The sequence below is a fragment of the Fukomys damarensis genome, unplaced genomic scaffold (genome assembly GCF_012274545.1).
Source record: "Fukomys damarensis isolate Sample0158 unplaced genomic scaffold, DMR_v1.0_HiC HiC_scaffold_2, whole genome shotgun sequence".
NCBI lineage: Eukaryota > Metazoa > Chordata > Mammalia > Rodentia > Bathyergidae > Fukomys > Fukomys damarensis.
Window position 1 is genome coordinate 49598435 of NW_022900914.1, and position 22277 is coordinate 49620711.

A 22277-nucleotide genomic window follows, 5' to 3' on the forward strand; every position below is an offset into this window, starting at 1 on the left:
TACATTTTAGGTATACAATAGAATTACATTCATTATTGGGATCTTGTGCCTTTACATGATGTATCTTGGTTCTTATATTTTCCCCATTCCCCTGCCCTCTCTTCACCCCATCCACCCTTTCCCATTTACAAAGACTTTGTTTCCATTTTTTCCTTTTCTTTTTTCTGGTACCAGAGATCGAACTCTGGTACTTGTGAGGCAAGCAGCAGAACCATTGAGCTAAATCCCTGGTCCTTTTCCTTTTCTTATATTTTTTTCATAAGGTCACGATCTTAGCGGGGTTGGCATCCACCAAGGTGACTGTTACGGCTGATTTTAGTGGTGGGCATTTTTCACTGTGGTTAACGTCAATACTATACTGGTTGTTAAACATTTTGTATTTCACCATCGGCTGTAACTATTCTGGATGGGGAAATAGCAGGTAGAAGACATCTGAGGAGGATGCTACAAGCTTCCTGCCTTGATGCCACCATCGTTTGGCTCTCACTTGATTCAGGGCAGAACTGTAGCCAACTAAAAATAAGCGCTTCCCCAGATGCCCTTCTGCTATTTCTAGCTAAGGAGATCAGAGAAAGAACCTAGGGACAGAGTCCCTCCCTAAATAAAGCCTCTGTAGAAGACAGCCCCTTTGCTTTTTCTTCTTCTTCCTTCATAGGCATGGAGTGCATAGTTAGCAAATAGAAATATGAGTTTGTCCACTTGGATCTGAATTTTAGATAAACAACAAATAATTTTGAATATAAGCTATGTCTCACACAATTTGAGAGATATATTTATACTAACAAAATATATTCAGTGATATGTGAAATTTGAATTTAACTGTGTAATCTATATTTTATCTGGGAACCCTACCCCCGGAGCATAGATATGATGTCTGGCAGTGTAACAGCAATCTTATTATCACAAGGTTGACGATCACATGCTAACTATGGATACAAGGGGCTGAAAGAGCTTAAATCCTTAATGTGTTCACGCTAACAGTGCTAGGTGGCCTATACTCAAGCATTTTCTTATGGGGAATAATGAAACCATGTTCTCGTTTAAACTACTGTGATTAACTTTTGTTACTCAACTACACTTGAGTAATATGACAAAGAACTCTGAGAAAGCACATGGTAATAGTGCAAATAAGACTGTTCTGTTAGTAAAGGGAAATGGGAATGGGCTATGGTGGTCATCTAGAAGTATTTACTACACAGTCCAACATTCATTCCCTCTTTTTCATGCCTGTGCACAGAACCCCATTTTGTTTAAATAGAGACAGAAGGCTTTGATTACTGCAGGTTACCTTTCCAACCCTAGAGAGGTATGAACTGTGATCTGTACAAACCATTCATGGAAATCCGATTCCCCTTGGTCAGTCAGTGACCTTAGGAGCTGCCATGTGATCCTGTTCTAGCCAAGGAGATTTAAATGGAAGTCCATTAGGTAGAGCTTTTATAAAAGCTTATTTTCGGGTAAGTGACAAACAGCAGAAATGCAGTTTATCCTTTACATGATTACTGCCTTTTTCTGCACAGACCTTGGAAACAACATTTTGAAATACAACAGCCATTTTACAATGATAATTGGATCAGTATGAAGGCCAAAGGCACAAATCAGGAAAGAACAAGTATGAGATCCTGAAACCATAATTGAGCTCTGGACTGCTTATCTTGGGTTTCATGTTACAGGAGGAAACATCTACCTTATACATTTCAACTGTTGGCCAGTTTTATGTTACTTTTTTAAAATGAATGAAGGAGATTTTTATGTGTCGATATGTATAAATCTCAAAGGCATAATGAGTAAAAATAAGCAAGTTATAAAAAGTTATAAACAAAATACTATTGTATAGACTAACTTTAAAATACTAGCAATACTTCTTATTGCTACGTTTATAAGTAATTAAAAGCATAAAGTCATCCAGAGGAACTATACACACTAATTTCAAGTTATTTCTGGGGAGGCATAAGATTTAATGGTGATGTCTTAGCTATAATCTTTGATATTTTGCATAGATAGATAAACTATAACTATCATCATCATCATCATCAAAGTACAGGTAACCTACAGAAAAACCTAAAAGAATTTCTAGTTGTTATCTTTGGGAAGTGGAACTATAGGTTGTAGGGGAAGCCAGAATAGTGTTCCATTGCTTTTTATCATATTCCTGCATGATGTTTGTTTTTTCTTTTTGGCACCAGGGATTGAACTCAGGTCCTTGCGCTTGCAAGGCAGGCCACCGAACTGCTGAGCTAAATCCCTGTCCTTCCTGCATGATGTTTTATATGTTACATTTATTTTAGACAATTGAAGCCACATAACTTAATGACATGTGTTTCCACTTTATATGATAATTATATACCTGAAAATTCAAGGTTAAATCTATTTGTTCCAAGAAAAATATGTTTTAAAAACATAGAACTATAAAACAAAGAACTCTATAAAACAGTGGTTTTCAAACTTAAGTGTGCATTGAGTCACTTGAGGGCTTATTAAAGTGAAGATTACTGGGACTAGCGATGTAGCTCAGTGGTAGAACACTGGCCTAGCAAGTGGTCTTCAGCACCCCCAAAAAAGAAAAAGATAACTGTCATGCTCCAGTTTTGGATTCAGAAGATCTGGGGTGGGGCCTTGGAATTTACATTTCCTAGCTGATACAGTGGCTGCTAATCCAGGGATTGTACTTACAAACTCCTGGGTTTAAATTTAATTCTATTTAATTTAATTTTTAAAAATATGTTTTTGTGGGGCCAGGGATTTAGCTCAATGGCTCTGCCATTGTGCTTCACAAGCACATGGTACCGAGTTTGATCCCTGGTATATATATATATATATGGTGGGTGTGTGTGTGTGTGTGTGTGTGTGTGTGTGTGATATACAGATTGTTCCTAGGACCTTCACATTGAACCCACCCTCCCCCTTTCATTTTTAATTTTGAAGACAGGTCTTGCTAAGTTGCTGAATTGCCCAGGTTGGGCTCAAACTTTGAGTTCTTCTGCCTCAGCTTCCCAGAGGCTAAAACTATCACCTGGCTAAAACTGCTGTTTTAAGGAAATAACTCCCAATTTATATTTTCTATTCAATTGGGTCAGTTGGTGGTATTTTGAAAGTTGATCTCTTCCTCCCCCAGTGTACTATGAAGAATACAGAAAAGCTGAGTCACAGATACGCTTTCTCATATAGAAGCACCTCCACTTCTGTCCTCCAAACCCAAGCAGGAAAGCCGAAGCAAACACTCCCCATACCCAGCCACAGAGATCCCATGTTCAAAGCTGGGCCAGACAGAATTCTCCTCAGGATATTTCCACTGGGTCTGTCCCAAAACACCGTTCACTCTGGCATTGCTAAGCTGCTAAGCTTGGGAGTTGCTATTGTGCCTGTCACATGAAGAGAAGCATTCAAGAAGAGAAATAGCATACTGGTCACACAGAGACTCTCTGAGTCAGGTAATTCTAAACTGGTCTTCTCTATTGTGTTGAGCTGTTAAATTTACTTTTTCTCAAATTTGAGTTGACTTTCTAATGTTGCAATAAAGAGTGCCTGACTTACACAGACGAAATTGTTTCCAGCATGTTTTAAAAATGTGTTATTTCATATTAGGAGTACTATGGATTCTCAGTTTAGAAAACAAACAGAAGGGAATACAAAATGATAATCCAGACACAAATAGGGATGAGAACTTCACAAAACTTTGGAAGTACGACGTAATATAGCTAATATCCAGGTAGATGCACTCATCCCAGTTCTGGCCTAGCTGAGACCATTGCCCCACACAGCTCACCTCTGAGTTGGCCCCTACCTTCTCACAGCTGGAGGGAAGCTCCCTCCCAGGAATATGCTGAAGGAGGAGAACTCATGCTCCTCTTTGAAGGAGGCCATCCATCTGAAGCTGAGTGCTGGGCATGTGGAGAGTGTTTGCATTAGCTACCTCTCTGCTCAGCAGCTGCACTGCCTGCAAAAGAGTCCCTGAATTTCTGTGTCTAGAATTTCATATAATGTATACTAATTGAACATTGAATATTTTGCTTTCATAATCTCATTTAATCTTCACTATAACTCAGTGAGGCACATAATTTCCAATGTTGTTTACAGAGAAAAAAATGGAGACACAAAGAGTTAAGTAGTTTGCCCTGGGTTACAGAATCAGCCATGGTAGAGCCAGGTTTCAAATCGGATACTTTCTGATTCCCAAACTTAAGAAAATAAGGATGAGAAGGAAGGAAGGACAGGAAAGAGAGGAGACAGGGAGAGAAGAGAGAAAAGAGAAGTAAAGATGGGAGACATAGAAAAGTCTGATATAGGTTTCTCATAACCATCCACTTCTGGGTTCCAGACATTCCTGAGGTCTAGCTGAATTCCTGCACACAAGATCTCTCAATGGCCTTGTAATAAAGCCCTCTTTTCTCTTCACCTAGCTTCAGTTGACTTGAGTTACTTGCATCCAAAAGGACTAGCAGATATAATCATCCACTAAAAGACGTTGCCAAAGCAATTGTGTCAATACACCCTGGTACATAGCAAATGAAGAATTTGCAAAGGCAGACCCTCTGCTGCCCAACTAACTCACCATTATTTTTCCGTTCATCTTTAGATTATAGATTGTCTTGGTCTTGAGCATGGCTGTATGGTAAGGGGTCAGACAAAATCCTCTTCTGTCCTGAACCATTCAAAGACTCCTTCCATCTCACCATCCTTACCACCACCCTGAAGTCCTATCTGGGACCCATGAGAATAAAAAAATCCTACTGACAAAATTAACACTTAATGTTAGGGACCAGAGTGCCTTCCTGGCAAACAGACTCAGGACTTCCTGCCCAAGCAGACCTCATGTTTAATACATCAAGAAGGTACTGATACAGCCAGCCTTGAAGGTGCACAGCACAGTTTTGGCATCAAAACCTTGGTGATGAAATCATCTGTAAGTTAAGCACTCATTCCCTCCCATAAGGACATATTGGTTTAACCCATCAAATCCTTATTGAGTATCAATTTGATTCCAGATATTAGCACTAGATGCTGGAAGCAAAGAGAACAAAATAGTTTATTAGAGAAGAAAGGCAAAATATGGTAATAAATCCTCAAGATTAGAGATCCATGTTTCTGGAAGAAAACAAAAAAATAGAAGTCTCATTTATGTGTCAGCCCTTTGGGAGCTTTTCCTTTCCCCGTCTCTCAGACCCTTTGACCTTTATATCTAACAGTTCTGAGTCAGCCAACATGATGTTTAGGAAGCCCCATAGTGCAACGTATTGCAGAAAAGGACTTCCCCAAGGGCTTACCTGGGATTCTTTCATGAACTGAATTTACTAGAATGAGCTGGAATCATGCTGGGGTGTGGGAAGCTAAACTAAAAAGCAGGGAATGGCCACCTTTTAATTGGTAGCTTGTTCATCACCTCAAGGCCTGTAGAGCAAGCACCCATGCATGCTCCAGGAGAGGGGGGAAAAAGCAAACAAGGCATACCTAAAGAAAACAGGAGTAGCAAGACATGATAGCATATCCAAAACCTAAAAATAAAAAGATTTTTAAAAAGAAGAGATTGCTATTATTCTGTTTCTAGCCCAAGGTATTATATTAACAGATACAATTGATTTCCTGAATTCTTTGGGGAAGGGGCAAGTCTCATGGTTTACAAATACTTTGCCAATATTTCAGCCAGTCTCCCAAATTTGGTAAACACAACAGAAATGTACATGCTTAGAAGAGAAAGATTCTAAGTTCTACCAGATGAGACAAGATAGAACTAATCACCAGGGTGTCAGAGAATGCAAGAGTCTCCTGTAATCTCTGTTACTTTGGGTTGAGAGTTTACACCCAAAACTAGTGAACTCAAGTGGCACCATGGTGACAAATACAGTATAATTTTTAAAGGAAAGGTGAACAACAAAAGCTCATTTGGAGGATTAATCCAGTTTTCCTGGTATTCTCCTCAGTGTGTGTGGAGCTCACACTTAAATACTCTTCATACCGGAAAGCACGTTTCTCTTATCTGCATAGCTTTCTCTACCCTCTCTCTGAAGATTCAAACTGCAAACTTACCTTCCTGTTCTTAGTGCTGGAAATCCTGGGAAGGCCAGAGCCACTTGTTATGTTCCTGTTGGGTGGCAGGAAGGGCTGTCTGTGGCTTCCAGGCTGAGCAGTATTTGGGGCACTGGAGATTGACTTCTGGGGCTCAATAGTGGCCAGCCATGTGACTAGGGTGGGGGAAGGGACTCTTCTGCAGGGTGAGGGACAGTTGCCTTGTCGGCTGATATATCAGAGTAGAGTGTGGTCTGAATAGAGCTGGCCACAATTATAGGCAGATGACTTGGCTCTAAATTTCTTCTTGGATTTTAACGTGGTGATCTTTTTGCGACAGTGGTATATTCTAGCCTTGAGTTTTGAAATGCTGGTTTGTCTCACTGCATGGTTTCTATCCCAGACCTTTTTTTTTTTTTTTGGTCAGGGATTGGGGGTGAATTCTTAGAATGTTAGAGCTACAAGAAAACTTGGAGATGATCTAGCTCTAATCCAAGGTTGCCGATTTTATGTTTGGGAAAACTAAGATCAAGAGAGAGCAACAGCATTTCCAAGAACCTGTTGTGACATACCGGGCTGACCCAGTTGGCTCAAAATTGCAACTCATTTGAATGTCTTTAGCTCTAGGTGGCTGAGATTTAAAGACTGCTGAGATGCCAGCAGTGGAACCTATCACACTGCAGGTACCTAAACATCCAGCTGTCAGACTAAGGCATGGCGTGGTACTGTGGCAGTCAGCACTATGGTCAATGTATTTGCACACATTTGTGTAATTATGCTTAGGTATCACTATCCCAATCTTCACAAAATACCCAAGTTCATCTTTTTGGAGGGTTCAAATGACACCAAAAACTGGACACACCTTTGATCTCAAAGTCCTTAAAAACTTGTCTAGACTAGAGCCATGTGGGTAGCTGTGTAATTTCTACCTGCCTTTCCACCCAAAGAAGGAGGCTTCTGGCTGCCTGCTGACAAAAGGGGAGGGGGAAGGAAATGATAGACCCATAGGAGTTGATTGTAGAAGGAGAGAGGAGGGATGTGTGGGCCTTTTCTGGGACATGCAATTCCCAGGAGGAGAAAACCCAGTAGAAAATGGTTCATGGCACAGGCCTATTGTACTCAACCAAATTTTCCAAGTACATGAGCTACTCAGCTCCTCCTAGGAAGTATGACTGAATAAGTGGAGAGGAAAGGTTATAGAAGAAGGAATATGATAGTAGAGGAGCAGTCAGGTGTAGCTGGAGGTGTGAAATGCAGATGGCATGAGGTAAAGATGGAGGTGTGGGTGTAGATAGAAGTGTGTGAGGTGTAGGTGGCCATAAGGTATAGATGGACGTATGAAATAAGGATGGAGGTTGAGGTATAGATGGATGTGTGAATTCACTTGGAGGCTTGAGGTGTAGATGGAGGCATGGATGGAGGTGTAAATGGAGATGAGAGATGTAGATAGGTTCAAGGTATAGATGGAAGTGTCAGGTGTAGACAGAAGTGTCTGGTGTAGATGGAGGTGGAGGCATAAATTGAAAAAATGGAGGCAGTGGGGGTGATGGAGGAAGAGGTGAGAAGTCTTCCTAAATCACAGAAGAATGTGTTACTACCCTGCTATTTACCTTGTATAAATGCTATGAATACAATGTAAATGGCAGAATTTTGTCTTTAGGAAACTGGGGGACATTATTCTGTTCCCAGAGCTCTGCGATCTTCGTGAAATCACTTCACCTCTCTGGGTCACAGTGTTCATTATAGTAGAATTTGCACTTATTAACCTGGTGGTTGTTAGGGGGTAATCTCCTTTTACCTTACCCTATAAAGTAGTGTTTCTATATCCTCTGAAGTGTTAGGAAAAGGAAGACTTCTCTACCTCCTCACTCATCTTCTCTACAAAAGGATAAGCAGTCTATGTACTTAGAAAATTTGATAGACTACAACAGGCCTGTACCATGACCCAGATTCTTCTGGGTTCCTTTTCATGACCATGCCCCAGAGAAAGCCTGCACATCTCTTCTCCCCTTCCTCCTTACACATAAACTTGGCTATGGATCAATACAGTTGATTCTGGGACAATATTAGGAGAACTGACTATATATTAACAGTACTTTCCAAATGGCTCTGTCATACAGAGAAGTCCAATACAAATGAATGAAGGAGAGCCTGCATGGAGTGGATTGGACTAAATGATTTCCTCCAAGCTGCGGTATCCTATCATTCTGTGAGTCTAAGTGGACTTGTCTCTATAGCACAAAGACATATATTGATGAAGCTGGGTGAGATCTTGGGGCTTTTAGTGAGCAACTTCCTAATGTCTGGGTCCCTTCTTTCCTAGTTTTTAACCCAATAAGGACTCTAACCTCTAATCTTCAAACATCTTCCTCTTTTCTCCATATACCAGCCCCTCATGGCTTCATTTTCTCCTCTTTCTGCTTTGGACCTCATGATGAATCCCTTTCTCTGTTCCTTCACTGATATTTATAACCTCTTATTTCTGCTCTGCCAAAACCTTGGTCTAAACCTTACCCCATATATGACCTTTCTCCTCTGGTGCTAAGCTGGCTTTCATTTCTGGAGAAAGCCAGTCTTCAGTGTAAGAGAGCACAGCAATACAGCCAATACACAGAGTTACAGAGGAGTGTGTGTGTAGGTGTGTGTGTATGTGTGTGTGTGTGTGTTGGAGAGAGGATAGTATAGGGAGGGAAAGAGAGATGCCTGTGACCAACTCCATTCCTGCCCTTCCATGATTTAGTCTTGTGAGCCAAAAAACTGAGAAGGCCAGGCATGGTAGGGCATGTCTATAATCCCACACTCTAACAGGCTGAGGCATGAAGACTGCAAGTTTAAACCCAGCCTTGGAAACTTAGTAAGATCCTGTTTCAAAAGAAAAAAGAAAATTGTAAAGGGAACAATCCAAGAGGAAGAGATGACAATCATAAATATATATGCACCATTATAAATGTATAAGCACCAAATATAAATGCCCCTAACTATATAAAAGAAATATTAAGAAACATGAAAAATCAAATAAGCACTAATACAATTGTACTGGGGGATCTAAATACCTCACTTTCACAAATAGATGATTTAGGCAAAAAAATCAACAATGAAATATTAGAACTGAACCAAGCTTTTGACCATATGGACTTAACAGACGTCTGTAGAGTGTTCCACCCCACAAAATCAGAATATACATTCTTTTCAGCTGCACATGGGTCATTCTCCAAGATAGAGCACATACTATCTCACAGAATAGGTTTGAATAAATGCAAAAGAATCGAAGTTATTCCCTGTATATTACCAGATCATAGCGCAATCAAGCTGGAGATCAATAGCATAAGAAACCGTAGGAACTTCACAAATACATGGAAATTGAACAACACTCTCCTGAACAATCAATGATCACAGAGAAAATTAAAGAAGAAATTAGACAGTTTTTACAAATAAATGAAAATGCCAATACAACATACAGGAATCTATGGGACACAATGAAAGCAGTTCTACGTGGAAAATTCATAGCACTGAATGCCCACACTAGGAAAACAGAGCAAGCTCAAATAAACAACCTAATGATGAATCTTAAACTCCTAGAAAAACAAGAGCAAGAAAACCCCAAAACTCGAACAAGAGAGGAAATTATAAAGATTAGAGCAGAAATCAATGCAATGGAATCTAAGAAAATGATACAAAAAAATAAATGAATCAAAGAGTTGGTTTTTTGAAAGAATAAATAAAATAAATAAACCCTTAGCTAATCTTATCAAAAAAAAAAAAAGGAAAGAAAAGGCTCAGATCCATGTAATCAGGAATGAAAAAGGCAAAGTCACAACAGACCCAACAGAAATCCAGAGGATAGTCAACACCTACTTTGAGAAACTTTACTCTAATAAAATGGAAAACACAGAAGAAATGGACAGATTTATCGATATTTATGAATTACCAATGTTGAATGAAGAAGATAAAAACATTTTAAACACCCCAATTACAATCAGTGAAATTGAAAATGTAATTGAAAATTTACCAACAAAGAAAAGCCCAGGTCCTGATGGATTCACTGCTGAATTTTACAAGACATTTAGAGAAGAACTACTGCCATTACTCTTCAAACTTTTCAATGAAATTGAAAGAGAAGCAATGCTTCCAAATTCATTCCTGGAAGCAAGTATAACTTTGATTCCCAAACCAGGGAAAGACCCAACTAAAAATGAGAACTACAGGCCACTCTCTTTAATGAATATAGATGCAAAAATCATGAATAAGATACTAGCAAACAGAATACAGAGGATTATCAAGAAGATCATACATCCTGACCAAGTTGGATTTATTCCAGGGATGCAAGGATGGTTCAACATACGTAAGTCAATAAATGTAATACACTATATTAACAGAGACAAGGAAAAAAATCATATGATCCTCTCGATAGATGCAGAAAAAGCATTTGACAAAATTCAACACCCATTCATGATAAAAACCCTGCAAAAAAATTGGAATATATGGTCTATATCTCAACTTAATAAAGGCTATCTATGAAAAACCAACAGCCAACATTATATTAAATGGCCTAAAACTGAAAACCTTCACGTTAAAATCAGGAACAAGACAAGGACGCCCATTATCACCACTCCTCTTCCATATAGTTCTGGAAATATTATCCATAGCAATAGACAAAGGAAAGAAATTAAAGCAATAATGATAGGAAAGGAAGAAGTTAAACTGTCATTATTTCCTGATGATATGATGCTCTACATAGAAGACCCAAAAAATTCCACCAAAAGACTTCTAGACTTAATTGACACTTTTAGCAGAGTAGCTGGATACAAGGTCAACACCCAAAGATCAATAGCCTTCTTGTACACAAATAACAGACTCACTGAGAGAGAAATTAGGGAAACAATTCCCTTCACAATAGCATCCAAAAAAATGAAGTATCTCGGAATCAATCTAACAAAAGAAGCAAAAGACCTCTACACTGAAAACTACAGCACTCTGAAAAAAGAGATTGAATAGGATATAAGAAAATGGAAAGATATTCCCTGTTCCTGGGTAGCAAGAATCAACATAGTGAAAATGGCCATACTACCAAAACTGCTATACAGATTCAATGCAATGCCAATTGAAATTCCAACACTATATTTCACAGAACTAGAAAAAAGAATCCAAAAATTCATTTGGAACCAGAAGAGACCTAGAATAGCAAAAGCCATCCTAGGCAACAGAGACATGGCAGCAGGTATAACAATTCCCAATTTGAAACTATACTACAAAAATACAAAGCCACTGTGATAAAAACAGCATGGTACTGGCAAAGAAACAGACCTGAGGATCAGTGGAACAGACTGGAAGATACAAAAACAACTCCAGATATACTCAGCTACCTCATCTTTGACAAAGGAGCCAACCATTCTCACTGGAGACAAGATAGACTCTTTAATAAATGGAAAAACAGAATTTCAACCTGCCAAAGATTAAAACTAGACCCTTATCTTTCACCATGTACTAAAGTAAAATCCCAGTGGATTAAAGATCTAAATATTAAAAAAGAAACACTAGGCTGGGGATTTAGCTCAGTAGTTCTGCTACCTGCCTCGTAAGTGCAAGGTCCTGAGTTCAATGTCTGGTACACACACCCCCCAAAAAAAACAGAAAGAAACACTAAACTTGTTGGAAGATAAGTTAGGCAGAACTCTTGACGTTGGCATAGGAAAAGACTTTATGAACAAATCCTCAGTAGCACGGGAACTAGCAGAAAGAATCAACAACTGGGATCTTATCTTATTAAAAAGCTTCTGCACTGCAAAAGAAACCATCAAAAGAACTAAAAGACAACCTACAATGTGGGAAAATATTTTTACCAGCTGCTCCTCAGACAAAGGGCTCTTATCTAGAATATATAAAGAACTCAAAACAATCACCCCCCAAATATAAAGACCCGATTAAAAAATGGGCATCTGAAATGCGTAGGCATTTTTCGGACAAAGAAGTAAAAGCAGCAAGTAAATATATGAAAAAATGTTCCACATCTCTGGTCATTTGAGAGATGCAGATGAAAACAACACTGAGATTCCACCTCATCCCACAAAGAATGGCTGCTATCAAGAAATCAAACAATAACAAATGTTGGTGGGGTTGTGGGGAGAAAGGAACCCTTCTCCATTGTTGGTGGGAGTGCAGACTGGTGCAATCACTATGGAAATCAATATGGAGATACCTCAAAGAGCTGGGACTAGAGGTTCCATTTGACCCAGCCATCCCTCTGCTGGGTATCTTTCCAAAAGAATTAAAACAATCATATCACAGTGATATATGCACACTTATGTTTATAGCAGCACAGTTTGTAATAGCTAAAATTTGGAAATAGCCCATTTGCCCATCAGTTGGAGACTGGATAAAGAAGATGTGGTTTTTCTATAAAATGGAATACTACTCAGCCACAAAGAATGAGAAATTAGAGTCATTCATAGGAAAATGGATACATATTGAGGATACACTCCTAAGTGAAATAAATAAGTCACACATATGTAAATACTGAATAGTTTCTCTGGTGTGAAAAACTATAATAGTAATAAAACCCTAAAGAGATAATTGACATTGCAAAATAGGAAGAAAAGGGCTAAAGGTGTAGGGAAAGTGGGAAGGGTAGGGGAAAGGCAATGAGGGAAAAGAAAAAAATATGAGAAAATGAAAAAATGGAAATAAAGTGTTTGTAAATGGAGAGGGGAGGAGGGGGTGATGGGAGGGCAGGGACAAGGGGAACAAATGAGAACCAAGGCCTGTCACATAAAGGTACAAGATCCCAATGATGAATGTAACTGTACTGTATACCTTAAATGTACCAATAAATTCAATGAGAAAAAAAAGAAATTCTGGATTACAGCAGTCAGGTTTCTCTCCAGTGAAGGTGAATCTTTTAGAGACCAAGTGCCCTAACTGCAACCCAAAACTCATTTATTTATTTGAAAGTGCCCACGCTGCAATTAAACTGGAATATGGAGGTTTTAGTTTAGAAAAAAAAAAAAACAACTGTTATCCAGTACTCGGCTGCCAGGCAGACTTGGCTCGCATGCCAACAGGAAGGCCTCCGTGTGCCCGCTGTGGCATGTGTGCCATAGGTTTGCCACCACAGCTATTAGTCCTAGGCTCTGGCCCAACAGGCAAAGTAGCACTCAACATGGCCCCACTTTACTTACCAGGGCTCTGCCAGGAGAGGGCGCCAAAGATGCCTAGCCATTTGTAGCATTTGACTTCCAATTTGGAGACTTGGCTGGCTGTCTATCTCTTGGCTACCTGCCATCTCAGACCCATCAGGGTTTAACATCTGGTGGGGTTTAGGCAGGTGTGACAAGGACCCAGACTTGGGGCAAGTTCCATAGGGACAGAAGAGACTTTCTACCTGGGAGAGGTCAGCAGGCTTATGCCCTTCTTAGTGGGACTGAGGAGTCATCTTGGGGCCCTGGCAGGCTTTTCTAGATCCTTTACCTATGAGACATTCCCTTCAAGCTAGACAAGATTCACTTCAGTATTCACAATGTTGAATTCCAGATTGTTTGGACTGAACTTTGGTTGGTGGTGCAATGACTGGCTGCCCCAGATTCTTGTCTGCTGTAGCCACTTTTGAACCAAATGCAGAGTTGAGCAGAGAACATACCGTGATGGTGTTAAAACTCCATGGGAAGGCAAAAAAAAGATGAGATATCTTAAAGGTGAGAAAATTTAAGAGGCCATACCCAGGTTATACTATGGATAAGTGTTCTCCCTTCCTTGTCTCTTTCTCACTCATTGCTGCTGTGACCTATGGCGTCAGCTCACTCTGCACCAATCATACTGCCTGTCTTGCTATTCTCTAACACCCCAAGCTCATTCCCACCTCAGGATCTTTGAACTTACTATTTCCCTAATCTCCAGCATGACTTGTTCCCTCATGTTTTCTTTCTCCCTCCCAGGACTTGCCTTTTCCTTCCTTCTCTGTCCTCTGTTCAACACACATATACACACACCTCTACTACTCTATGTGTTGGCTATATTGCTGTGTTCTCTCACACTGATTCATGTATTGGGTCAAATTCCACCCACCCAAGAATATCTTTCCTGACCAGCCCATCTAAAGTGTTCTGCTCTGTCCTTAAATCTCTTTTGTGTATAAAGCATTTTTATACAAAACCATATTACATGTTCACTTGTTTATTACTGTCCGTTCCTATAACATGACAAGAACTTTTTCCACTGGTGTGTATCTCTGACACCTAAAATAGAGCCTGCCTCATAAATGGTTGGCTTCGAATGTTAGCTCTATAACCTGTGGGACCTTGTTTGGACAAATTACTTTTTCTGTGGTTTGGCTCAGATTTTGTTTGTTTTGCTTTTTGTTTTATTTTGCTTTGCTTTGCTTCAATTTACTCAACTGAAAAAATGCGAGTAATAATCACATCTACTTCTATCTAAATCAATGCACATGAACTCAGGTCAGTGTCTGGCCTACAGGGAATAACAAAAAGAATTAATTGGTAACACTATTGTAATTATTACACTCCCAGAAAACTGGTAACATGTCTATTCTGAGGAGCATGGGATGGATGAGTAGTATCTTAGCAACTTGCAGGAATAGAGAAGTCTTTATTGCTTGTCTGGGATCAAATATCCCTTGCACCTCTGTGCCAAGATTCTGTTCTCTCCCTCTGTCTGCTCTCTGCTGTCCTCTAGAGGTCGTCAAAGAAGGCAGGCAGAGAACCAACTGTGAAAGGGTCTTCACAGAGAAAAATGAAACTTTGCTGGACAATAGTTCTTCTACTTAAGGAAGTCAGACCCTCAAGGTAGCAAGCATGGTCCTTGGAAATTCTGTCATTGGAACCATTGTTCGGCAGACCCTACTGGAAATCATGAAGGCCACAGAGGAGCTGCTGGTACCTGCAAACTCATCTCTCAGATGTGCCCTCAGATGGACCCAGACCAGGGGGAGCTAGAGCTGGCCCCTACCTCTCTTCTTCCAGGCTGTACTTTCTGAGCTAGGGGTCGGTGCTCTGGTCACATCACCCAATCTCTGCCAACCTGGAAAGCTGTTCTTCACTTCCTATCAGAGTGTATGTCACCATGTGTGTGATGAGAATCTGGGGACACTGATTAAAAGGTATCATGATAGGGGGAAAAGATTTCATTTTCAACAGTGACAAAACATCTAGAAGTGGGCCGGGGATTTAGCTCAGTGGTTCTGCTGCCTGCCTTGCAGGCTCAAGGACCAGAGTTCAATCCCTGGTACCAAAAACAAAAAACAAAAAACAAACCCAACATCTAGAAGTAAATTTACTTAGAAATATATGTCTTATATGAGTTTATATGATAAAATTTTGCTAAGGAACACACAATGAAGAACCATATTCTTGAGTAGGAAACCTAGCATGTTTTAAATATTCAGAGGTTTTTTTTTCCCCGAGTTTTTTTATTTTTTTAATTTAGATTTTTATGTGCCAATTTTGTGCAAAATCTATGCATGCCTACACAAGCATAAAGTAAGACATTCCATATGTATTTAATTTTATAATTTATCACAGAAAAATTCAAGTACCCTTCACATACAATTTCAATGGCATTTTAGATGAGAGTGACCAAAAAATTTGTGGCTGAAATATTAATTGGGGGGGTTTTGTTTTTGGTTTTTTGTTCGTTTTGGTTTTGGTTTCTTAAGACTGAGTCTCACTATGTAGTTCAGGCTGGTCTTGAACTCACTATGTAGGCCAGGCTGGCCTCAAGCTCATGGCAGTCCTCCTGCCTCAGCCTTCTTAGTACTGGGATTACAGAAATGCACCGTTCTATGCCAGACTCTTGGCTGAAAATTTTACAGATTTTAACTCCAATAATTTTTCACAGCAACCCAATAAGGCCCTTATTAATACTCATGAGGGACAGAGTTGAATAGTAGTTAGGAGCAGGTGATCACATGACTTTGGCCAAATTATGTATAACTGTGAAATGTGATTCTTATCTGTAAAATGGGAATCATAATAATAGCTATCTCATAGGTTTGCATCCAATATTAAATGAGCTAACATACATAAAATATCTAAATGAGTGCTTGGCAAGTATAAGCACTTAATTGATAAGAGACTATCATTACTATCTCCTACACATAAGACATAAAGCTTGGAGAGGATAAAGTAACTTGCCCAGATTCACACTGCTGCTAAATGGCTGGACTGGCCCAGAAGATGGGGTGGGGTGGCTTGCCTACATGATCTGAGAAATTTTTAAATCATAACAGTTAATACAGGGGAGCATACTTATAATGAGACATTTATACATGCCTTGCAAAATAATTTTCTGAAATATTATCAAATATCTCCCTAAGCCTGAAAATTATTTTACCTTTATCCCATTCAAATAGCCAGGCCATTCATACTCATTGCCTCAGGGAAGTTGTGTGAAAATAAGAAGCGGTAAAGGCGCCTCTTAGGGAAATAGGAAAGACTCCTGATCTAGACCTAAAAAATGAGAGAAAATCAAGGCCATCCCCTCCCTACATCTCATTCAGCAAATTCCCTAGTACAAGGGTTGAAGGGAGGCTGAGAGTCATTGATGATGGTGGGTCCTCTAGTTCAAGTTCTTTTTTTAAAATTAATTTTATTGGTACATTTAAGGTATACAATATAATCATCATTGGAAATTTGTACCTTTACATAATTCATCTTGGTTCTGATTTTTTCCCCATTCCCATACCCTCCCTTCAGTATAGACCAAGTTCTTGACCCCTGCTCTCTGGCCTGAGCTCCAGAGAGAAGGCAGGATCCCTCACGGATCTGTAGGTCTGAACATAGAGAGAACCTGTGTCTTCCTTCTAAGGGAGGAAAAAAAAATTCCTGGATGCTGGGGGTATACAGTATGAGAGGGCCTCAGGCAAGATTGCTAAGGCAGAATAAAGAGATGGAGAGAGGCTTGGGTCTCCACCACGATTTGCAGGCACCAACAGCCAAGGACCAGTTGGGATGAGAACAGATGGCACTAAGAGTAGGGGCCTTTGTCTCTAAGGCTCTACAACCCTGCAGTCCACTCTACCTCAGCCCCAAAATGAAAACTGCAAAGGAAACTCAGAACCAATTCTTTTTAAAAATGGAAGCTGGGGAGTTTTAGAAATAAACTAATGTTTTTGCACACTGAATTTTAGGGCCTGAAACTGGATCTCTAAAGGATAGTGGTTGTATTGTTGTTGTTGTTTTGCGAGGGGGCTTTAAGACAGTGCTGGGGAAATGCACTTTTTTTTTGTACAGGGGATTGAACTCGGGTCTTTGCACTTGCAAGGCAGGCCACCAAACTGCTGAGCTAAATCCCCGGTCCTATGCACTATTTTTTTAAAAAATCAGTTTAGAAGAGAAGCTTGGGCAGTAAATGAAAGTAGCAACTTAATCATTGGCTGGGCTCAGCACATGGTATCTTTGCCCTGAAATTATATGATTGCTTTGTTTAAGATTTTTTAAATGAGAGTGATCCTGCGGGTGGGCCGACTCTGAACTAGGCACCTTACAACAGAATATAAGGTTGGTAGGCATGGGTAGCTAGAGCCCAGTGGGGCTTCTGGAGGGGCTGAGAAACTTGGCTAGGTGATGGGAAGGTTAGGTAAGGAGCAGGTGGAGTGGCAGGAGATGATGAGATCAAGGTGCTGGGTAGAGTTTAGAGAAGAGTGGTGGAATCAGAGTGCAATGTTGGAATTTAATATTCCAGAAATGGAGCAGCCCACGTTAACAGCCTGGCCTGAATTATGACCACAAGAATAGGTGGAAGAAATGGAGACCTGACTGGATGCATTCCTCACTCAAAAATCCCCTAGGTAAATTCCACTTCTGGGTACAGACACAAGAAAACCGAAAGCCAGGACTCAAGAAGATACTTGTCTGGCAAACCACATAACAGCATTCTTTGCAAGAGGAGGAATAAAGATGGAAACAACCCAAATGTTCACTGACAGATGGTGGGTAAATAAGATGTGATACATATGTGTAGCAGAATTCAGCTTTATAAAGAATGAAATTCTGACACATTCCATACATGGATGAACCTTGAGGCCATTATGAAATAAGCCAGTTACAAAAAAGGACAAATACTGTATGACTGATTCCACTTATACAAGGTACTTAGAATTGTCAGATTCACAGAGACAGAAAGTCAATTACTACGGTTTGGGGGAGTGGAAACAGGGAGTTAGTATTTAATGGAACAGAGTTCCAAGATAAGAACAGTGGTGATGGTTGTTTGTGAACATACTAAATGCCAGTGGACTGTACCTTAAAAATGGCTGAAATGAAGCTAGGCATGGTAGCACATATCTTTAGTCCTAGCTACTTAGGAGGCTAAGGTAGGAGGCCCACAAGTTCAAGGCCAACCCGGGAAATTAAAAGAGACCCCATCTTAACATTTTATAAAAAGGAGGGCTGGGGATTTAGCTCAGTGGTTCGTGGCCTGCCTCGCAAGCGCAAGGACCTGAGTTCAATCCCTGGTACCAATAAATAAATATATACATACATACATACATTTTACAAAAAGAAATAGGAGATGGCTGGGATGTAGCTCACGATCATATTTTTTTAATATTAAAATACTAAACTTATGTTGTGCTTATTTTGCTATAAAAATAATTTCAATAATAAAATAGTTTATATCTTTTATTAGGATTATGTTAAAAATAAAGATTAAAGGCGTATTTGTAAATTACAACAAAAAACAGTCCTATCCAAAAGGACTCTTGGTCTCATTTTCTCTGCCAGGAAGATCTGTCTGGCTCTGCTTACTGGATTTTTTGGGTTCAAAACCAGGGGAGGAAACAGCTTCATCCAAACCAGGGGAAAAAAAGGACAGGACGAGATGACAGTGTGCAGCAAAATGGAAAAATTTATACCTGATCACATAGGTGTTCTCCTTGAGGGAGAAGGTAAATGAAGGAGGGATCTGATGAGGATAGAAAAGGCTGGCTTTTGAGGGATCTAACAAAGGGGTCAGACCAGGAACCTGAAAGAGAATTACATTACACTGAGGACCCTGGTGAGACTGAAGATCACAAATAGGTAGAGAGAATTTTCCTCTTACTTCTTCTGAATCTTCAGGTAATAACCCTGAGAGGTTTGGAAACCCCTCCCCATTATAAATGAGAGTCTCAATCAAGACAATGTAACATAGGCTTCCCTTTTGGGTGGGGGTTGGTGTTTTGAGACAGGGTCTCACTGTGTAGTGGAGACTGACCTGGAACTCACTATGTAGCCCAGGCTGGTCTCGAACTCACAGCAATCCTCCTGCCTCAGCCTCCCGAGTGCTGGGATTACAGGCATGCACCACTACACCAGGCCTAGACTTCCCTTCTTTCATGGCACCAAACTGAAGCTGGGAAGAGGCCTCAATCCCAAATCAAGATTGAAGGCTCATTGCCAAATCAAGATTATTACATGGGACTGGATATTATAATTCTTGAAATGAGACCATGACCAAGGATGGCCAGAATAATCATATGACTTGGCTAGATTTTCATTAAGGGACAAAGCAAGACCAGGCTTCTTGGAATAATCTTAAAAGAACGGTGAGAGGCAAAAATAAAATTGCTTTCTAATTTTACCCTATGTTATGCCTGTCCAATGGAATAGTTTGCACAATATTATCTTCACTCAATAAGTAATATGTATGTATCTTACCTCTCTCACCAGACTGTAAGCTCTCTGGACGCAGAGACCATTTGCTCTTTATAGTCAGATGGTTCCCAAAGCCTAGAAAATTTCCCTGCGGGTACACAGCAGGCACTGACATGGCTATTGATTGAATTCTGTCCCGGAGGGATTAACCTACATAAATTATCCAAGGCATGTGTTTTTGAGATAACAAATTAGCAGAAGCAGCACAGAGCTCCATTCTTAAAACAGGGAAAGCCAAGTAGCTCAGGAAATAAACTCCTCCTTAGATTAAGGCAATTCAAGACCAGTTAATTCTGGTCTGCAGAATGGTAACCCTGGAAAACACACTCTACCATCCATTTCTCCTAATGTCATTTGTGCTAAAGTACCTCCTTTACTGGCAAGGCCATTTTTTTTTTTTTTAACCAGGGCTCAAACTCAGGCCTTGGTGCTTGCAAGGCAGGCACCAGAACCACTGAGCTAAATCCCTGGCCCCAAGACCACCTTGCTTGTCTATAGGCAGTGGAGGTAAAAGAGATGTTTATAAGTCTCTATTACTTATTGCTTAGCTACTGCCTTTGTGGGAAGACAAACAACTGGAGAAGAGATGGACAGGCATGCGATCAGGTAAGAAGCCACTTACTAAACTCTAGCAGTAAACAGGGAAAGATTACTCTCCTCAAACTAAACTTGAACTCACTACATAGTCCAAGCTGTTCTCAAACCCACTGTGATCCTCCTGCCTCAGCCTCCCAAATCCTAGGATTAAAGGGGTATGCCACCACACCCAATTAAACCAGAATATCATCAAATCTCACTGACTCTTTAGAAAGTTAACCAATCTCCAAGAGTCCTGATGCATAACAATGATATAGCGAGTTACTTCCAGAGAGAGACAGAGAGACAGAGACAGAGACAGAGAGAGAGAGAGAGAGAGAGACAGAGATGTTTACTAGTTTACTAGTTCCTTGGACCTTGTGTATTTCCTCCTTCTCATTTCCTAAAGCCCCAAGAAGCAGATCCTTGATAAAAGGATGCCTTCTTTGGGCCAGAAAGTCAATTGGAGGTTGTTTGCTTGTTTGTTTGTTTGTTTATAAGTCTCATCTTTTCTGTACTCCTAGGTAGTCAGAGAAGATGCTGTAAATAACCCTTACTGAACTAGAAAAAGTATGAGTTAGGCACAAACTGACCACTCAAGAGCATAGGACTTAAGGGAGGAGTTAGGCCTCTGTGCAGAAAATATATCTATATATAGGGCTCAGCCCCTCACTACAGATGTCTGACATCGCACAGATGTACACCTATATAAGCCCTTCCCTCTCCAAAAGAGAGAAAACTGGGGTAGGGAGCAGGAGCACAAAATAGCAATATTATACGGGACAAGTGCATCATTGTATTATTGACCTAGTTGTAGACTAAACTACCTGATTCCCCCATGTCTTTGTCCTCTAAGTCTTCCACAGCCTTTAGCAGAAAGCAATACAATCCTCACCTGACCTTCCATGGACTGGGATTCCTGCCTGTACTACTCACTTTGCTTTCGCTTACATCCCCAAACCAGAACCTACAACCAAACTGCAACTCCACATATTTAAAATCCACTCTACTCACCCCTAGTGCGGTGACCTGTGGTTCCTGGGCCCTTGAATCCAATCCCTTCAGGGTGGGCCTTGCAGTTAGAACCCACCCACCTCTTATTTTTTTCTATCGCTGTTATTAACATAGCCCTTCCTCTATGTTCTCATCAACCACTTTTAGATCAAAGAGTCTTTGTCTATTCACAGACACTGTAAGAGTAACATTTGTTTTATGTTTTTTAATCTAAAGCTTGAGTCTTCAATGGTTCTCATTGGTTTATCTAATCAGTGCATCCTAGGGAGGTGTATTACTTGCTTGTTTAGCTATGCAAGTGCAACAGAGCTGAAGCATTTACCCAGGGAGAATCAGCTCTTTTAAAATAGGAAATCTTCAGAAAAGATATCAGGCTTTTTGCTTCTCTTATCCATGACCTGAGATCAAAGAGAACATTCCACATCCCACTACCACCCCAGCTCAGCAAAACCCAAATCCTGACTCTTCAGAGATTACAGATGAGGAAAACAAAGAAGACATTTGAGCACACCAAATTCTACAAGAAAACTTTGCATACTTTGTGATTTTCCTAGGTTTTGTACTGACTTTTTTCATTGAGTTTATTGGTACTTTTTAAGTATACAGTACAGTTATATTCATCATTGGGATCTTGTGCCTTTACATGACAGGTCTTGGTTCTTATTTTTTCCCCCATCTGGTTATTTTTTTTTTTTTGCTTCTTTTTAAAAATTCCTTTTCTGTAAGTAACAAAGAAATGAGTGAGGAAGGAGTAAGTGGAAAGTAGGATGTTTGGAAGAATGTGAAAAGGAAGAATTAGTGAGTGGGACGTAAGAGAAAATAAAGAAGTCTGAGGAGAGGAGATGGAGGGCACAACATTGGCGGGGGCATGGGGCAGCATGCCAGAAGTCACAGCATCTCCAGACACCAGGCTCTGGGCTTGGACAAACACATGCCTTCCCACTTGAGACTCTCAACAGTGCTGCAAAGGGAGCACCCTCATTCCTAATCTTTCAAAATTTGAAACTGAGGTTCAGAAAATACTACTTGCCTCTGGACTCA

The 22277-nt window shown here is 40.2% G+C and overlaps 1 protein-coding gene across 7 annotated transcripts in view; it reads right to left on the minus strand.

The window, feature by feature from the left end:
* The window catches only part of Slc4a5 (solute carrier family 4 member 5), a 109663-nt gene extending 88286 nt beyond the window's left edge, over positions 1-21377 (minus strand). For 3 of the 7 annotated variants that reach the window (XM_010631549.3, XM_010631550.3, XM_010631544.3), the window contains exon 1: positions 21237-21377. In XM_010631549.3, coding sequence (XP_010629851.1) covers positions 21237-21348 — 112 coding nt within the window. In that variant the 5' untranslated portion in view covers positions 21349-21377. Of the gene's footprint in view, positions 1-3784; positions 3802-6024; positions 6360-18865; positions 18976-19649; positions 19715-21236 lie in introns of those variants that run through there. The other 4 variants (XM_010631545.3, XM_010631546.3, XM_010631547.3 and 1 more) reach the window with 4 other exon arrangements.
* Positions 21378-22277: the final 900 nt, after the last annotated feature.